The sequence below is a fragment of the Gossypium raimondii genome, chromosome 5 (assembly GCF_025698545.1).
Source record: "Gossypium raimondii isolate GPD5lz chromosome 5, ASM2569854v1, whole genome shotgun sequence".
Classification (NCBI taxonomy): Eukaryota; Viridiplantae; Streptophyta; class Magnoliopsida; order Malvales; family Malvaceae; genus Gossypium; species Gossypium raimondii.
The window spans coordinates 17105911-17125995 of NC_068569.1; the positions used below are offsets into that span (position 1 = coordinate 17105911).

General features: G+C 36.1%; 2 protein-coding genes and 1 non-coding gene across 3 annotated transcripts; 1 reads left to right on the top strand and 2 right to left on the bottom strand.

Annotated features, from left to right (window-relative positions):
• Positions 1–6357: 6357 nt before the first annotated feature.
• On the bottom strand, positions 6358–7396 carry LOC105769412 (LOB domain-containing protein 38). Its single transcript, XM_012590029.2, has 2 exons — positions 7059–7396; positions 6358–6953 (listed from the first exon to the last, which is right to left on the bottom strand). The coding sequence occupies exons 1-2, from the start codon at positions 7240–7242 to the stop codon at positions 6466–6468; spliced, it is 672 nt and encodes a 223-aa protein (XP_012445483.1). The 5' UTR covers positions 7243–7396; the 3' UTR covers positions 6358–6465.
• Positions 7397–9546: 2150 nt separating this feature from the next.
• Positions 9547–9619, top strand: TRNAK-CUU (transfer RNA lysine (anticodon CUU)). The gene has a single exon. It is a non-coding gene; the product is annotated as a tRNA-Lys (tRNA).
• A 2659-nt stretch (positions 9620–12278) lies between these two features.
• LOC105769676 (zinc finger protein ZAT10) lies at positions 12279–13652 on the bottom strand. Its single transcript, XM_012590454.2, has one exon. It carries the CDS (start codon positions 13304–13306, stop codon positions 12476–12478), a length of 831 nt encoding a protein of 276 aa, XP_012445908.1. The 5' UTR covers positions 13307–13652; the 3' UTR covers positions 12279–12475.
• Positions 13653–20085: the final 6433 nt, after the last annotated feature.

Here is a 20085-nt window from a genome sequence, read left to right on the forward strand (position 1 = left end):
CTCAACCTGACGTGCACCGCACCATTTTTTTTTTCTCTTTTTCATTCATTTATCAATTTAAAATATTAAAAAAAAACCTCTGGACCCACTTTTTCCCCTTCTTCTTCCTTCCCACCATTTTTTGTTTCCTTTTCTTTTATTTCTTTTCTCTCTTCCTATCAAACTCCTTTTCCGTTGCCTCCAACACTAAAACTAAAAATAAAATTTAGATTTATTCTTCTCCTTTTTTATGATTTTTACTTTAAAATTAAGAAATTTTAAAAAATCAACTCTTCCTGATTACAGATAAATTTAAAATATATAAATATAATATTTTAATATATAATATCCAAAATTTGTACCACACATCAATCAAGTTCTAATTTAATTGTTTAATTACTAGAAAAAAAGTATACTTTTAAGTATATTGTTACCACGGTTTTATTTTATTTTATAATTTTATATTAAATTAATTAAACCTATATATAATAAGATTTGAACCTAACACCATAATATTTAAGGAATATTATCGATACTGCTTTTTACTCCATAAACGAGGTTAAGAACACTTAACAATCTATCAATCCCCTAAATAACTCTACCGCCTCTGTATCAAATAATTTATCTAATATTTAAGCCTTTAACTTCATTACTTCAATTAACTTTTTTTCATTCACATCATGGATCTGTGAGATAATATAATATAAGCTTAATACCTCTTTTGAGCACTGTGATCACTTTAATACTTGTACTATTTTTTTATCATTTCGACCCTTGTACTTTCATTTTATGTAACTCAGTACCCCATCTATATTTTCCATTAAAAAGAACACCTCATCCAATCAAACACTGGGACATGAAAAAAAACTCAAAATTCCTTGAAATTTTAAAAAAGAACATGGAAGTCTTAAATTTTCTATAAAAAAATCCTAAAATTTCAAACAAATCAATTTTAAAATTTTATGAAAATTTTAATTTTTAAGTTTTGCATAATTATAAATTTTAAATTTTCTTTTGTAGTTTTGAGAAATATATTATGATTTAATTTAGTTTCTTTTTATAGTTTTCTAAGCTTTAAGGATTTTTAATGATTGTTTTTGGATTTTAATAATGTTTCTTATATTTTTAACTTTCCTTAATACGTGGCAACGTGTTATTGGTTGACTTAATTTTTAAAACAAAAAAAATGGGATAACACGGATTACAAAATGAAAGTATAAGGGCCAAATTGATAAAAAAAATGTACTAAAGTGGTATTAAGCCTATAATAAATATTATATGTGTGTGTTTTTAATAGGTTAGAAAAGAGAGAGATGGAAAAGAGTGGTGGGGAAGTTAAGAATAAGGTGACTTCATCTTCATGTGAGTTTCAATTGAACCCAGCTTTTGCTTGCAATAGTGGTTAAAGATTCTATTGCTTAAATAAATACACAGTATATAGATTTTATATACTTCCCATGTTATTCCTACAAGACAACATATAATCGTAAATGAATCGTCATCATTGCTCCATCTTTGAATGATGTATGAATACATTATATAGTCTAAATCATCATTCAATATTTTATCACACAACCTAAATTTTACATCTATTTCCTTTCGCTCACATTATTAATAATTCTATCACACGTAAGCATATAGAAACCACGTATTTAAAACACAGTTATGATTTTTAAAATGATATTCAATAAACAATGAAACATATAATTTTGACCTAACAATAATATAAAGGACAAAAGTACCATTGTTATTTTTATAATTTCTTTAACTAGTTGGCGTCGAGTTGACTCGTAACGCCAACTTAAAAATATTAAAATAGAGCTTTAGTTCACACTTTCACATTTGCAATTTTTGTTATTCTTTAAAATAATGAAAATATAAAAATACTCTCAGAATGATATTGTAAAAGCTTGTTTTTCAGTGGTGTCAGAAACTGTGGCTCGAGGCCACCAAATTCGGCGAGCAAGCTCGTAAATTTTATTATTTAATATTTACGAGTCAAATGTGGTTTCTAAAAAATTTTGAATTGGTAATTTAAGTTTAAAATGAATTATTAGGTTCGAGTGGTAAAACCCTAGGTCAAGTGGTTTTAGAAAATGAGGTATCGAGACCTCGTTTCTATAAACCAAGCCGTAAATATTTTTATAAATATTTAGGGAATGTCATTAAGGTGGTATTAAATTTTCGTTAAAAATTTTTAATATTTCGATAGTTATTTAATTAAAATGGACTAAATTAAAAAATGTACAAAATTTACTAATTATAATAAATGGCTTAATTAATAAATAAGGAAGAATTTAAGAAATAAAATAAAGTCATTTAATGGCAATCTGGTAAATAAATTGAAATTAAAATAAAACAAATTGATTTTAAAGTTTTCTATGCAATTCTTCTTGAACATTCGGCCAAAACCACCATCAGAGAGAAAGTTTTAAGATGGTTCTTTGTTTCATTCATGTGAGTTCAATTCTTACCCGTTTTTTTGTAATTTTTATGTTTTTGAGATTGTTATAATTAGGTCCAACTAAATTATACCTTAGTTTTTATTTTATTAAAAATTTTAGAAGTTACCATTGATGAATATTAGAGGTTTTTTTATGAATAACATGGATTTAGAGCTTTAATTTTGTTGTATGATGATTTTATAAAGCGATTTTGTTAAATATTAATTTTAGGATTAAATTGTGAAAAGGTAAAAATACAAGGGTTTGTTCTGAAATTATTGCAAAAATGGGCTGTACTGAAAGCCATGATTATTCAGCTAGCATGAGTTTGCATTAAAAATGGTGAATTTCCATGTTTTGGACTCAGAGACTAAATTGAATAAAAGTAAAATTTTAAGGGTAATTTTGTAAAAATGTCAAAAATAACGAAATTGCATGAAATGAATTTTTGTATTGTCTAAATTAAAATATTGAATGAAATTATTAAATTAGATCAAGATCAAGTGGAAAATCGAGGAAAAATAGAAAATTATCAAAATACCCCTGAATCTTGGTAATTCTGCAATTTAGACAGGTAAGTTCGTACATTTAAAATTTAAATTTTGTATAAATTGATGATTGGTATTAGACATATATTCTATTGCTAGAAATAATTTAATGTTCGAACCATAATATTGAATTGAACGCGAGATTTGAGTACATTCATGGTTTGGCGTATGACAGTATTGGAGGAAGATATCGGCAAATTACCCAAGTAAACCAGGGTTCAACATTTTTTGCGAACTCTCGTGTTTTACTTTCTATTCAACTCTTTCGAGCTTCTGTTCAACTCTTATAAGTTTCTGTTCAACTTTTATGAGTTTCTGTTCAGCTCTTACGAGCTTCTGTTCAGCTCTTACGAGCTTCTGTTCAGCTCTTACGAGCTTCTGTTCAGCTCTTACGAGCTTCTGTTCAGCTCTTATGAGCTTTTGTTAACAATGTACTCTTATCCATAAGTCGTTCTTCGAATGGAAAAATCTCGGGAGTTGTCTTGGATGATAAATGTATATAAAGAAACGGTAAGAGAATGATGTGTATTATGATATATATATATGCATATCTTGATATGTTGATACATGGAAATTATGTAAGATGAGACGAATAATAAACTCAAGTGTGATATGTTGAGATAATAAGGTTATCGATGTTGAATTTATATGAAATATGTTCAAGAACGCTAACAAGTGTTGTTGTTTGATGCTTAGGCAAGTGCCAAGTTATTGGTTGAATGAAAATATGTTTAATTATAAGATGCATTGAAATGGTAAGTGCTTATGAAAGAGTGGTAAGTTTTAAGTTATGCAATTTCTTATAAAATGACTTCTCATATGATTAATTTGAAAAAAGGATATGTTTAAATGCACTAGCTTGTGGCTATGGAGGTATGATATGCTTATGACTTGTGTGTTATGCCTATGGAATGAGTGTGGAAAGTAAACAAGTGCAAATGAGAATAAAGGAATTTGGAAGGGTATAAAGTTGTTTAAAACTCTACTATACTAGAAATAATATGTATACGTGATGCTATGGATTTACTCATTTTGTGAGTTGTTGAATATGGTTTCTTGAATCGTGTGGTATCAATAGATGTTTATTCTTGATAAGTATAAATTTCATAATGAAATGAATTGATACGATTAAAGTTTATACGATCTTACTAAGCAATCATTGCTTACGTATTTGTTTTCCTTTATTTTTTAGATTATTGGAAGCTCGATTGGGTTGGAAGTTTATCGGAGATATATCACACTATCCATCGGTTCTATCGGTATTTCTGGATGTTTGATTTTGGTTATAATGGCTAAATGTTGGATTATATGTGTTTTATTGGGGACTAGCCACTTATTTGGCTTGTATTTTGGTATTTTGGTAGGTGCATAATTTGCCTTATAATGTTGATGAGTGATTTGATTAGTGGTTAAATGATGAAAGGTAAAATAGTAGTTGAATATGCATAGTGATGATTGTAGGTTGACAATAAATTGGGTGAGAAATATGGCTTGTAAAATGACCTATTTCGTCCACACGGGTAGAGACACGGGTGTGTGTCTCAGCCGTGTGTGACACACGGCCAGGTAACACGGCCGTGTGTCCCCTGTATTTTTTTTTAAATTGCGGAAGTCAGTATGCTCACACGGCCTAGCACATGGGCGTGTGACCCAAGTCAGATAGTTACATGGGTACGAAGACGGGCTGGACACGGCTGTGTGTCCCTATTTCGAATGCCCACACGACCGTGTGTCCCCTGCAACTTTGAAAACTTTTATTGTTCTTTGAAAAAAATAAAAATTCTTTGAGTGCCCGATTTAGTCTCGACTTGTTCCTATTGCATATTTTGGGCCTCGAGGGCTCGTATAAAGGATAATATGTTAGATTTTAATTGGTTTCTTACGTAAATGTAATATGATATGAAATATCTGTTAATTTAATTCGTAAACTCTGGTAATGCTCTGTAACCCTGTTCCGGCGACGAATATGGATTAGTAGTGTTATAAATATAACTTATCTAAAATATTTAAGGTTGTTTTAGTAATTTCCTTGATTGGAGTGATGCCGAGTTGACTTGTAATGCTAATTCAATCACACACTTAAATAATAGTATAAAGAACTATTATTTTTAAAATTCAATAAAAATTAATTATATATTTGACTGTAAAAAAAAACCAATAATTATTAGGAATGAAGTTTGGGAAACTTTGAAGTTCATGTTGAAGTTTTATCCTATATGAGATATTATTATTATTAATCAAAGATGGAGTATGTAATATTAAAACTATATTAATTGATTGTAATTATAATTGTAACCAAAAAGTAGTAGAATTAAATGACATTTCTTATTTATCTATAACTATTAATTAAAAATATTTTAAAATGAAAATCAAACATAAAAATAATGATAGTGTTTGCATTTTAGCCCGTTAATTTTCATGATGATTACGGGCTCCAATTTAGAAATCACAATGTGGGTAATTATTAACAAAGTTGGTTATTTAAAAAAGAAATTATGTTATATAAAGATTGAAGATGTAAAACAACACATTATCCGCCGTTCACTTTTTACTAATTCAAGTTATAATGTGGTTATCTTTGTCCACATCTCCTCTCCTATTTTGTATAATACAAGTACTTCCAAATGAATCCAGTCGGTTTTGTGATTCATGTCATAAAAACTATATCTACTGCTAATCACCATTCTTATTTCTTTTTTAATATTACTCCATTAAACATCCTCAACTTGCAACAACAATTGTAATATTCTGTGATAAGTATAATTAGATAAATATTATTTAGGTTGCGGTTTCGCCAAAACAAAACCTGTTTCAAACCAAAATTAATGATTTTTAAAAAAAACAGTGTTTTGATAAACTTAAAAATGAAGTACTGAAAATTTAAGTTATAAAATTGTTTGATATATTACTTAAAATTAATTACGGAATATAATTAGATTATTTGATAAATATAAAATATATGCTACATTTAATCCTTAATTTTAAACATTCCACCTTATTCTAAACAAAAATAAAATTTTATAAGATTTAAATTAAATTAAATTAAATTTTCTACACTTTTTTTATAGAAAAGAAATTCTATCAAATTGTTTTAATTTAGATGATCAAACATGTGTAAAAATAATAAATTAATTGATTTAATTTTTTCAATGATTTATCAAAACCAAAATAAAATTAAAACTTCAAGAATATTTAATAGTATACTTCAAATTAAAGTTTAAAAAAATTGAATTATCAAAGACAATGCTTTTAATAATGTTTTGAATTTAAAAATAAAAAGGAAACGTGGCAATCTGCTCCGCACTCCCAAGCTTATCCTCTGTTTTCGCTCTTAGCAGCGTCTAATTTTACGTGTCCCTCCAACAATATTTCACCAAGTTATTCAATTAAATAAAATAAGTTTTCTTTATTATTTTCTCTTCATTATTCACTACAAGATCGCCGGCTTATCAAAAAAGACCGCTTTTTTTTCGTTTTTCAAGTCTTACGTTTACTCAAACGAAGAGTTTCAAAATCTTTCTCTCTTGCCTTCCTTCATATTCGTTGCTTTCGGAAGCAGTTATCTCTGATTCCTCCGAGTACATCGACATCGTTTTTGCTTTCTTCTTTTCTTCTTCGTATCGCCTTCCGGCACGTCTTCCGTTACCGGACTTAGTCGTCGTCAAAGAGAGGCTTAGATCCGACGCCGCCGAAGCCGATTGATTGTCCATCATCATCATCCTCATCAAAGGATTGGACTCGGCGTAGCGGCTTGGGAAGTGGTACGACTCGTCGCCACAGAAACGATCAGATGACTCGTCGCAACTTGGCCTCCAAACTCCGGCTGAAATCTCCGAAACAGGCCGTAAGGATCCGCCTCGAAGAACCGTATCCACCGCCGCCTGACAGATATGCCAGTTCCCACTGGATAACAGCCCTACCGCTCCGTTCACCGGATTCACGGTACGACCACATGCCTCGAACAATAAAGACTGAAACAAAGCTAACAAAATTCCAAAAAAACAAAAACACTCTTAAATATACGTAAAGAATCAAATCAGAAATTCGATAACGTAAATAGAAAATGAAGTATTCTTGTAAAAATTACCAGGGCGTTGGGATTCAGGTACAGAAGAGATAAGAGAAAGTAAGTCACTACGGCCGAAAAACTTGGCGAGAAATAAGGTGGCGTTGCCTTGGGCTTCGGGGGATTCGATCCAACGTAAGCTTGACCGTAACACACATGTCTCCCTGCACCCTTTTCGGAGCACTCGGCAACCGTTGCAGCTCATATTTCCCCCCTCAACTAACCACCGTCTGATCTTGAAAAGAAAAGAAAAAACTGATCCTTCTATTTGACCGGTGATTACTTGGGTTTCAAGCAAAGCAGGTAAAGAAAGTGGGCAAAAGGAGTGAGTGAGCTTGAAAAAAGCACAAGAGAAAGAAGAGAGGAGGAGGGTGGTATTTTAATGAACGTGATAGTTTAGGGGTTGAGTTAAGTTAACTGTGGTTGGGTTAAGGGGTATTGTTATTTTATTTGGATTTATGACGGTGGGGGGGAATATGAATATCTTCCAAACTCTGGGCACGAGCGGCTCCGTGTTTCCGCTTCCTTTTTTATGTTTTTATGACCACCGTTGGATTCCAAACTTTTTGATTGATGTGGATCGTTGGATTAGTTTTGTCCATCCAAATCTTTTCAATCTTTTTTGTACTTCCCTCTTAGTACGATTTATCAAACACTAGAAGCCGGCAGAATCTGATCCTTGCTCTTCTTCTTAATTACACCCTTTAATTCACCAGTTAAAATTTGATTATTACACTAAAAAATTACTTCTCAACTATTGTGTGGAGTAAAATTCAAAAAGAAGGCATAGCTTTATGAGAGTAAAAGAAAGGTGCTGTATTATGGGTAATGATGATAATTTTGATAATATTAGTGGGGGAATATAATCTTAATTGAGATGGGGATTGAAATTGTACATATAGAGTAGTTGAGGACAAAACCAGACAACAATATCCTTATCAGCACAGGTTCCACTTTAGCATTAGTCAAGAAACAGTAATGGAACATGTTGGTTGCTATAGGAATATAATTTGATTTTGTCGACAAACCTACCTAGTTCTCAGCTAAGCTTAACGCCACCCAACCTTTGTTTTTATTTTCTTTAGCTGTCTAAATTCTATTTGTTGCATACACAGATCAAAGGTCTAACAAGCTTCGAATCTGTCTCCCACCATCTACAAAATGAACTCGACGAACCAATGGGCCTTATCTTTGGAACATGATTATTGTCATTATTATTATTATCTTCTTCTTATTATCTGTTACAGAACATGAAACCTTATTCGTCAGTCTAGGATTTGAAACCGGTCGATGGCAGATTGTGAAGGAGCTGCCCATTCCATGGCAGATAAACAACAGAATAATTGGTTGAAAGCATCTATGTTCAGGATTGGGTAAGGAATTTATATTCCTCTGCTGCACATCAGGCTTTTGTCTCATTGTATTTATGTATTTGGCATGCCATTGCAGTCAGTTTTACTTGAGACCTACACTGGTAAATGGTGATAGAAAAGATCAATGACCAGATTATTTTTAGTTTCGTTAATAATAATATTAATAATTATTCTTTTTTCAATTGTCATTAATCTGAAAATACAAATAAATACCAACCGTTTCCAAATGACTTATTTACTTTCTTATATATCAATTCTAAGCCCTTTGACATTGAGAAAGGATGATTTTTTACCTACTTCATAATAGTGAAAATATTATCATAGCATGCGTTCTTAAATGTTGAAGTTTATATAGATGCACATGCACCAGTTATACTCATGTTTGATCCTTCTAAGTCATATTATATATGAAAATAAAAACTAGATCAGATTTTTACGTGCACTGTATTCTTTTTTTTTGGTGTAGGGGGGAGCCTTTTTGTGCAAAGTAGTGGTGGTGGTGATGGTGGAGAATGGAGTGTGTGGGTGTCCATGAAAATGACATCATTGTTTCTTTGTCTAAATTATCAGCAGATAGTTCAGCGGTGTGTAGCAATGTATGAAAGTTCTCTATAGTATATATACTATTACTTTAGCATGCGTCTTATCAGATACTACAGAAGTGAAGAAATCTGTCTCATTTAAATGCTATTATTCCTTTAGTTTGCCTAGGAAGTGCAAGGTATAATTGTACTATTTTTAGTTTGCATGATTTATCAAAGGATAATATGTAGATGGATAATGGGAAACTTGAGTGATTGCCCAAGGTTGAAAAAGATAGGAATTTTGAAGCTTAGCTAGCCACCCTACTTTCTTTTCAGCCACTGAAGCTCCAAAATCTGTCTATTTGCGTTCAAAATGAAATTTAATGATAATAGTGATCTCTGTATTGAATATATAAGGTAATAGTAATCTCTATATTTTCAAATTCCAGCTCAATTTTAGATGCAGACGGGGCGTCTCGGCATCTACTAGCTCAGTTAAACCCTGCAGCCATAGACTTGAGCTTAGTTTGGGCCTCTCGAGGCTTCAAGAGCTGTTTATTAAGTTTATGTTATTATAAATTTGTATGAAAGATCCAGCTAAAACGACTACTAGCCCGTCTAGCTCAGTCGGTAGAGCGCAAGGCTCTTAACCTTGTGGTCGTGGGTTCGAGCCCCACGGTGGGCGAATGTTTTTCCCCTTTTGGCTTTTCTAGAGTCCTCGGTAGTAATGTACTTTTTGTAGAACCTGGGCTGGGTGGACTTATTTGTACTTTTTAAAATGAGAAAAAGAGTAGGTGTTTGATAGAAGAAGCTTAAGGTCCAGGTTTGACAACATCAGATCATATTCCATTCCACTTTTGAAGGCATTGGTTGATTGCAAATCTCGTTTTTGTCCTCAAGAAAAGGACGCAAGCAAATTGAAAACCCCTTTGACGGAGCATTTTATTTTGTTAATGGTAAATGTGGAAGCCAGATATCCTCCACTTGTGATTCCCCATCCAAAAATGCACTACTCATCAACGCCCTTCTTCCATCATCTCGGCTCCATATCAAACTTTCATTCAACACTTAAACTACAAACCTTCAAAGAAAAAAGAAAAAAAAACAAGCTCCCTTTCCATCACTAATCCCACTTACAACAACAACAAGTGGTGTGGGGTGGAAGGTGGAGTTTCTATAACTAAAAGCCTCTGCTTGAATTCTTCAACTATATCCTCATGAAAGAAGAACCTACAGCAAAGTTGACTTTAGAGATGTGTTTAAACTATTTCAAGTTTTTAGAGGCAACTATATTAAAATTTTATCTGATATAAGTTTTGGGTTTTGATAGCTTATAAATATCTAAAATGATCAAGTTAATTTGGACCACCTTATTATTCTTTTCCGTAGATGATAAACAAGTTGTGGAATTGCAGTGTATCTGGTCTAGTTTTCAATTGTGAAAAATAATAGAGAGAAGAGGTAGAGTTGCATTTGGGTTAAACCACTTGCCAAAACCCGATTATATAGTTTCATGGTAAGGTATATCTAAAGCTATGGGTGGAGGAGGACCACCGTTTCCCTCTTGTGAAAGATAGCTATTATTCAAGTCATTTTTTGACTTCAGCTTTTTCGTTTGTTTACTTTTAATTTGTCTTTGCCCACCAATCTAGAACGCCGACCTTCATACCCAAAGTCATACCGTACGGTCAAATGCTCACATACAAAGAACTTGGAGCCCCATTGAACCTTCTTAAACCATTGCCCCTGTGAAGTTTTGGCTTTGGATATTTTAGGTATTTTGACACAAAATTAAGAATTTTATAGCAAAATGGGACTCTTAGATTAAAATTTACTATTCAGCATTTGTCATCAACATCTGTCAGAAGAAATACAAAATTAACTGACATAAAAAGAAATAATCTAAGAGTTTTATTTGATTTTTTAAAAAAATCTAAAGCATCCTAAACTATAATTTTGATTCAAATAGAATATATATTGAGATGTTTTGTAAAATAAATTGTGATCACTGTTGTATGTCCTAACACTCATCATCATACTATTACTCTAAAATTAAAAAATAAAAATAAAAAACAGTATTTAATTGTATTTGGTATATAGCACTTTCATTTCATTAGTTAAGCTGATTAAACAAAATAATCCACCCTTTATAGAATAGAATATATAGAGTCGGTTTGCCAACCACCTTATACATTAATCATTGAGCTACTATGTACTCCATTTTATCTTAATTAAACCTAAGACATTTATCTGACCGACCTATTATATCAATGAGGATTGAGATGAGACCACAGCCACAAATGCATCTATCAAAGGAGAGCTTATCTCTTCTCAACTTGGATTTATTGACGAAAAAAAAAATTCTTTATTACAAGGTTTTGCCAAACAAAGCCCCCCTTATTGCATTAGCAAAGGCAACACTGTCTGCTACTCTAGTTGACTTCACCGCACTTTTTTTTTTTTTGTTTAATTTAGACTTTCAGCTTCCTTTTTTATGAAAGAAGATCATCTCATAAAAGGGGCTTTTGTTTTCCCAACTTTGGCTGTGAACCATAAGTAAAACTAATTACGGCATAAGGCATATCTTTGTTGTTTGTTTAATACGTGTAAGCTGTATGTTTTTGAATTTATTAAGGCGGAAAATTCGGTTGGAAATAGGGAAGGCGGAACTCTACTAGAAGAGGATTTTGCCAACTCACCAAATTCCTGCTAATCTCTTTCAGATGGCAAATTAAACAAGGAATTAATTCCTTACGCCCTTGCCTTAATTACTGTATAAAATATATGTAAGAATGGTTAGCCACCGCTACCACTTTTGGGAGTTGGAGTAGACAAATGGTGGCATCATAATTCACTAAGAAGAATCCGAATCACTTTCCTATCAATCATTCACTGAATAACCACAACCAATAATAATACTCTTTAAAAAGTTTATATATATAAAAAAGGAGGCCCCTTACATTGAGCAAAAGGCCATCTACCTGTCATCCTAATCTCTTCCCCTCACACGGAAAACGGCGTGCCAAAACAAAACAGAGAGCTCTCCACTCCAGCTCCAAAGCTCCCATCCCCCATGCCTATCTTCTTATCCACATGCACCAAACATCCCTTCTCCTCACCTCCACTTCCCAACACTCGTTGAAATATTTTAAATAAAACTATAAATTGAGAATATTAGGCCAAGAATCGATGAAAGCATGCAACATGGACATGATCCTCTCATTCCCTACCAGTTATAAACATCCATCCCTTTCATGCAACAAACAACACTCCTTGAATTGCCACCTCATTTATTGCGCACGTTCACTGTATTAAAATAAAATTTTACAACTGTAAGCCTAAGATAAGTACCAAATTGTGAAGAATTAATTGAATTCACTAAATAATAAACACAGTAGCAATTGAGACTGATGATGAGTTGTTCAAGTGCTATGTACAGAGGCCAAAAACGAAAATTGTTTCACCAAAACAAAAGAAACACATTCAATCTGGTCTAAATTTTAATTAATTCCTACACAACTATAAGAAAAAAAAAAAGCTTCTAATTTGTTTCGTTGACTTGCATTTTGGGTGGCATCCGCACCAAGAGACGTGGCTTCTTAGCAGGGTGTGGGCTTTCCACTTCATCATCACCGCCAGATACGAAGAAGTTAGCCGGTGAGAATTCTGGCAAAGCCGGTAGGTTCAGGTCAAAGTCGATTCGCTGGCTGATGTGGCTCATGGTATTGGTTGAGCCCACTCCTTCAGATGTCGTCACGCCGCTGGCGCTAGCGGTTGCGCTAGCATTATTCCCAGCCCCACCTTCATAGTGGCATCGCTTGTGGCCTCCCAAGGCCTGGCCAGTAGGGAAGTTTTTGTGGCAGATAGAACACTGGTGGGTTTTACCGCTTGGGTTCAAAGCAGATGAAATAACTCCGCCAGCAGTGGCAGAGGTGGTTGTCGACGTTGACTGGTCATCGTTTCCGCCTGAAAGCTTACGGTGGCTGGCTTTGTGACCACCCAAAGCCTGGTAAGAGTTAAAGGACTTGTTGCAAACGCTGCACTTGTAGCTAACATTTTGCACTGTTGAGGTCGGTGCTGGTGCTGGTGCTGGTGCTGGTGCTGGTGCAGGCGGTGGTGAGGCGGTTGGAGTAGGAGAACGATGGCGGTGTGGGATAACAGAAGTGTTGGTGGAGTTGGCATCACCGCCGCGTGCTAGCATGATAAGGCAGAGAGCGAGGTATTCTTCCTCGGTGGTCACATGATCGAAACGCGGTCGCTTGGAACGCTTACGCTTGGTGAACGATTCCAGGCAGTGTAAGTTAGTGGTATCTTCAAAGTGGAAAGGAGGCGTAGCGGTTGTAGTTGGAGAGTTGAGAGCTTCTAAAGCCATCCGATTGATTCCAACACCGAAAGTAAACACAAAAAACGAAGGAACCTTTGGTTATGAATTGGGATGCTAGAGAGATGCAGAGCAAAAGTGTTTGAAAGGGGAAAGAAATTGTGAGTTGAAGGAGACTGAGAAGTGAGGGGATGGGGTTTTAAAGGGGGAACGAAGTTGCGTGACAAGTGGAGAGAAGTGAGAAAAGTATAGCCCAAGTTGATAAACTAGACAAATAGTTGGTTATTTGGCAATGGGCAAGAAACAAATGTAAGTAGTTGAGTTTTCTTGGTGGGTGGTGGCTAAAGAGGCAATACCTAAGTGGGTCAAACAGACAAGATTGAATGAATCTAAGAATCGTGAGAAACCGAGAAGGAAGTAGAGAGTGAAGGTCCTTTCTTTTTCCCTTTCTATAAAGTGAAAAACACTTGGAAGGATGATATAATAAGAAGGAACAGGGCAGCCCCCCCAAACAGAGTTCAAAATCAAAACGCGGTGAAATTCAGGAAAATATGGGATGCCAGGCAGGCAAGCCCTGCGTCAAAGCAGCAGATTGCTGCCAAGACTTTTCCTTGTCTTTGGGTGCCGACTCAGTCGTTGCTTTGCATTTGGACCATGATTCATGATTATGATTCCCAAATCAATTTCACGATTCTTAAAATCTTTAATATGCGGATGAAACTTCAACTTATTATTAGTCATGTGAAGAAAATCGATTTTTTTTTAACAAAATATTGAAGATTATGATTTTGATGATTATTGATTAATAATGTGGGGATATATTTTTTTTTATTGCATAGCATATCAGCCACAAAACTTGAGTTCCATGAATTTCTAACAATGTCCCTATGTCATGGGTTGCGCATGGGAGCCTGCAATCATGACGAACTCGTACAATCCATCACATTTGAGGGAGGTCATTTGGCCAAATCGGACTGGTCTATTGCTTGGAGAGATTAAAAGCCCATCTCCGGAGCTTGGTAAATATGGAAGGTGATCTTCAGAGATATGTGATCCTAGACATTAAATGTAATCTTTAGAAGATACGATTATGTAATCTTAGAGATTTGATATCTAGATAGCTTTTAATCGTAGCCATTGATGTACTTTGATTTATATCGTTGATTTTGGGGAAGCTCAGCTATAAATAGAGGCCTCTCCGCTTATTGTAATGCATTCAGTTATTAATAGAATTTTGAGAGCATTCCCTCAAATTTTTCTCTCAAGTGTTCTTATTTTTCTGTGGCTTTTGTTCATATTTCAAGTTCGTTCTTACTTTGTTCTTCTATTGTTCTTCGTTGGTGCCTTAGAGGAATTCTGTTGAATCCTCAATTGTTGCGAGTTAGGCTGACTTAGACGTTTTTGTGTAAAGAAACTACCTAAGGCCGTACGGATCGCGTGGGAAAGATCTAAGCCCGTGACAATTGGTATCCGAGCCAGCGTTCAAAGGCACCGTTGAAAGATGTCAAAAGAAGTTGCTAAGAATGCTGAGGGAATAGAGACCCGTGGAGGGCTAGGAAAGTTAGTCGCTCAAGGGACATACTGTCAGCTTTAGAGGATCGAGTCGTCACTCTTAAGGAATCCGTGAGAGATATCAAGGAGATGATTAATGATGTCGATGATAAGCTCAATGATATGTTGCAGTCTATGCTGGAGCAGCTCAAAGTGTATGTGTTGGATAATGTTGAAAAGCTAACTGGTAGGGATGATGCCATTGAGGCTATGATGACGACCTTGAAAGAGGAGATTGCGAAGCTTAAGGGTGAACTCACAATTTACAAGGCTGCTTTGGGCAATGAAGGGTTAGCTGTTGTCACACTCAAGCCTAGTGTTGATGTTCCTAAGCCCAAGGAGTTCAAGGGAACAAGGTCTACAAGAGATGTGGATAACTTTCTATGGGGAATCGAGCAATACTTCCGTGCCAAAGGCATCACGAAGGATGACACTAAGGTAACTACTGCTGGTATGTATCTTTCTAACATTACTTTGTTGTGGTGGTGTCGTAGGTCCATCGATGTGAGACGTGGTGGGACTGAAATTAGAACTTGGGAGGAGTTCCGATGTGAATTCAAAGCACAGTTTTATCCAGAGTATGCCGAGGATGAGGATCGGGAAAAGTTACGCCGACTTGTGCAATAAAGCACTGTGAGGGAGTATGTGCAGGAGTTTAGCGAACTCATGCTTCAAATATCAGATATGGGTGAGAAAGAGGTGTTTTTTTCCTTCATGGATGGGTTGAAACCATGGGCAAAGCAAGAGTTGCAACACCGATGAGTCTAAGAGCTTACCAAGGCCATGTCTGTAGCAGAATCGTTTGCTGAATTTGGTGGGAAAAAAGATAAGCCTGATTCTTCTAATCCCAAATTCAATTTAAAGGGCAATAGTGGGGGAGATAAAGAGAGGCCCACTAGGAACGGAAACGATAAGAAGCCTTAGGAAAAAAGAAAGAGTGGGCCTATAAGTTACTTTCATTGTAATGGCTCACATATGATTAAAGACTGTCCAAAGAAGGCCGCATTCTCTGCTATGGAAGCAAAAATAAAGTCAGATGTGGATGATAACAATCTTGGTTCAATACTAAGGGGTGTCGAAGATAAGACGAGTCATAGGCTGATGTTTGTAGACATCATTGTGGCCGGTAGGAAATTGGATGCGCTTGTCGACACAGATGCGCCTGATTTGTTCATGTTCGAAGAGGCTGCTCATAAACTTGGCCTCAAGATAGAGAATGAGTCGGGTCGAATCAAAACGGTGAACTCAAAAAGTGTTCCAATCAATGGGGTTGCAAAGGGGGTGGATCTCCAACTTAGCAATTGGACCAGCAAGGTATCCATTAAGGTAATACCGCTTGATGACTATGATTTTGTAGTTGGATTAAGTTTCCTTAATCGGGTTAATATGTTTATTGTTCCTTCGAGTAATTACATGGTGATTTTGGGTTTGAACAATCAATGCATGGTGAGAATGACAAGGAAAAGAAGCTTGGAGGGAAAAACACTATCAAAAATTCAATTTGCTAAAGGAGTACGCAAAGATGAAGTCTCCTATTTAGCCACCTTGAAGATCGAGGATACTGTTAAGTCCGTTGGTGAGATCCTGAAAGAAGTGGGCCAATTATTGCAGTCTTTTTGGGATGTGATGCCCGCTCAGTTGCCTAAAATTTTGCCACCCAAAAGGAAGGTAGACCACAAGATCGAGTTAGTGTCCAACATGGTGCTGCCAACAAGGGCCCCCTATCGTATGTATCTGCCGTAATTAGAAGAGTTACGAAAATAATTGAAGGAACTTTTATATGCAGGATTCATTAGGCTATCTAAATCTCCATATGGTGCACCAGTATTATTTCAAAAGAAACATGATGGGTCGTTGAGAATGTGCATCGATTCTCGGGTTCTAAACAAGATCACTGTGAAGAACAGGTACCTTATTCCTCTTATTACGGATTTGTTAGATCAATTTAGTAGTGCGAGATGGTTTACCAAGTTGGATTTAAGATCGGGGTACCATCAAGTTCGGATAGCTAAAGGGATGAGCCAAAGACAGCTTGTGTGACGTGGTATGGTTCGTATGAGTTTCTTGTGATGCCCTTCGGTCTTACGAATTCCCCAGCTACATTCTGCACCCTAATGAATAAGGTACTTCAACCTTTTCTTGATCGTTTTGTGGTTGTTTGCCTTGATGATATTGTGGTGTATAATAAGTCTCTTGAGGAGCATGTGGGACACTTGAGGGAGGTGTTCCAAACTTTGAGGGAAAATGAGTTGTTCGTCAAAGAGGAGAAGTGCTCATTTGCCCAATAAGAAGTGTCATTCCTAGGCCACATTGTGGGAGGTGGCAAGATTCGAATGGATGAGAGCAAAATTTAGGCTATTGTTGAGTGAGAGCGTCTAACCAAGGTGACGGAGTTGAGATCTTTCCTTGGGTTAGCGAATTACTATCGACGCTTCATCAAAGGCTACTCTAGAATTACCACACCCTTGACGGACATGTTGAAAATGGGGAAGGTATGGGATTGAAATCCGCAATGTGAGAGGACCCTTTAATCAATTGAAGCATGCGATGACGAGGGAGCCCGTACTTGCTTTGCCAGATTATTCGAGGCTTTATGAGGTATGTACGGATGCATCAGATTATGCCATTGGGGGAGTACTGATGCAAGATGAACATCCAATTACTTTTGAGACTCGAAAGTTTAATGAGACAGAGCGGAGGTACACGGTCCAAGAAAAGGAGATGACCGTTGTGGTGTTCTGCTTATGCACATGGAGACATTATTTACTGGGTTCCAGGTTCGTGGTCCTTATTATTAATGTTGTTAACAATGATTTTCTAAACTAAAAAAAGTTGTCTCCCAATTAGGCTCGTTGGCAGGTTTTCTTAACTGAGTTTGATTTCACAATGGGGTATAAGCCGGTGAGTGCCAACATTGTGGCTGACGCACTTAGCCGAAAGATAGAGTTTGCGACAATTAGTCAACTTGATGGTTCCTTATTGAAACGCATTCGAGAGGGATTGTCCCATGATCCCACAGCTAAAAATTTGATTGAGCTTACCAAGGAGGGAAAAACGAATAGATTTTGGCTTGATGGGGAGCTGCTATACACTTATGGGCACTGTCTCTATGTGTCCCATTATGGGAAATTACGTAAGGAAGTCATGAAGGAGTGTCATGACTCAAGATGGGTGGGTCATCCAAGGATGTACCATACTTTAGCCCTTTTGGAGGATTGTTACTACTGGCCTCTTATGGGTGATGATATAGAGACTTATGTGAAAACTTGTTTAATATGCCAACAAGACAAGGTCGAGTTAAAAACTCCAGCTGATTTGCTACAACTCTTGCACATTTCGAAAAGACCATGGGAGAGTGTATCCATGGATTTTATTGTTGGTTTGCCTAAGTTTGATGAGTTTGCGAGTATTCTTGTTGTGGTGGACAGGTTTTCGAAGTACGTAACGTTTATTCCGGCTACCAAGGAGTGCCCTGTTGAGGAGGCAGCTCGTTTATTTTTTAGACACTGGGTGAAATATTGGGAAGTGCCACTGTCTATTATCAGTGATCGAGATGGACGATTTACGGGCCGATTCTGGACGGAGTTGTTTAAGTCAGTGGGCTCAAACTTGAACATTTCTACGAGCATGCATCCGCAAACTGATGGGCAAACCGAACGAGTAGATGCATAGTTGGAAACATATATTCGACACTACGTGAGTGCCACACAAAGGGATTGGCCAAAGTTGTTGGATGTGACCTAATTTTCATACAACTTGCAGCGAAGTGGGGCCATGAATCAAAGTTCGTTCGAAATATTGACGGGCCAACGACCACTCACACATAACGCTGTTATGACCCGTTATACAGGTTCAAATATGGTAACTTATTAATTTGCGAAAGATTGGCAAGAGAAGAATGGATTGGCTAGAGCTTGTTTACACGAGGTAAGTAAGCGCAGCAAGAAGTGAGCCGATCAGAATCGAAGAGATGTGCAATTTCAGGTGGGTGACTCAGTCCTTGCGAAACTACACTTGATTTTACGATATACGGGTTTGCACAAGGGCTTGTGCGAAGGTATGATGGGTAGTTTAAAGTTGTGATGAGAGTAGGCAAGGTGGCCTACAAGCTTGAGTTGCCAGCAAAGCTCAAAGTCCACCCAGTGTTCCATGTAAGCATGCTTAAGCCATTTCATGGAGATCAAGAGGATCCTAATCGAGACAAATCCGAACGAGCACCAATGGGGGTAAAAATCTCTTACGAACGTGAAGTTGAAAACATTGAGGTAGATCGTTTGATTAGACAAAAGTACCATCGACCGCGACATGAATACTTAGTTCGATGGAAGGGAATTCCCGACAGCGAAGCAAGTTGGGAATCTACTGAGGCATTGTGGCAGTTCCAAGGAAAAATTGACCAGTTCCATGAGGAAGACGCGACGAGGGCGTAGCTAGAAAAAGTGGGGGAGAATCGTATGATCCATCGCATTCGAGAGAGGTCATTTGGCCCAATCGGACTGGTCCATTGCTTGGAGAGTTTAAAAGCCCATCTCCAGAGCTTGGTAAATATGGAAGGTGATCTTCAGAGATATGTGATCCTAGACATTAAATGTAATCTTTAGAAGATACGATTATGTAATCTTAGAGATTTGATATCTAGATAGCTTTTAATCGTAGCCATTGATGTACTTTGATTTATACCGTTGATTTTGGGGAGGCTCAGCTATAAATAGAGGCCTCTCCGCTCATTGTAAGACATTCAGTTATTAATAGGATTTTGAGAGCATTCACTCAAACTTTTCTTTCAAGTGTTCTTGTTTTTATGTGACTTTTGTTCATCTTTCAAGTTCGTTCTTACTTCGTTCTTCTATTGTTCTTCGTTGCTGCCTTAGAGGAATTCTGTTGAATCCTCAATTGTTGCGAGTTAGGCTAACTTAGGCGTTTTTGAGTAAAGAAACTGCTTAAGACCGCACGGGTCGCATGGAAAAGATCTAAGTCCGTGACACCTACACTGCAGATAGATAATCCACCCTGCCTCAAAATGGTACAACCTACATTGAAAAGGGTGCTTCTCATCCATGGAAACCAATAAATTAACAGCTAAATTGAATACTGAAATGCTGCTCTTACAAGATTGAAAGCAATTGCATCAGTGAATACCCTATAGAGTCTCTCCCAAACTACCTCTTGGGAACCACGTGTAGCAGGTATTTTTGATAGTCCAAACAAAAACAACCCACTCTGACCTTCGTTTACTTCTTTAAAAGATATATTGCAGTTTGAAACTAGAAAAAGTTGTA

Bases quoted from the DNA above. Each gene is read 5' to 3' on its own strand.
- LOC105769676 (XM_012590454.2), bottom strand. From the start codon at position 13,306: ATGGCTTTAGAAGCTCTCAACTCTCCAACTACAACCGCTACGCCTCCT.
- LOC105769412 (XM_012590029.2), bottom strand. From the start codon at position 7,242: ATGAGCTGCAACGGTTGCCGAGTGCTCCGAAAAGGGTGCAGGGAGACA. The intron at 6,954-7,058 runs GTAATTTTTACA...GAATTTTGTTAG, and splicing joins ACCTGAATCCCAACGCCCTG to CTTTGTTTCAGTCTTTATTG.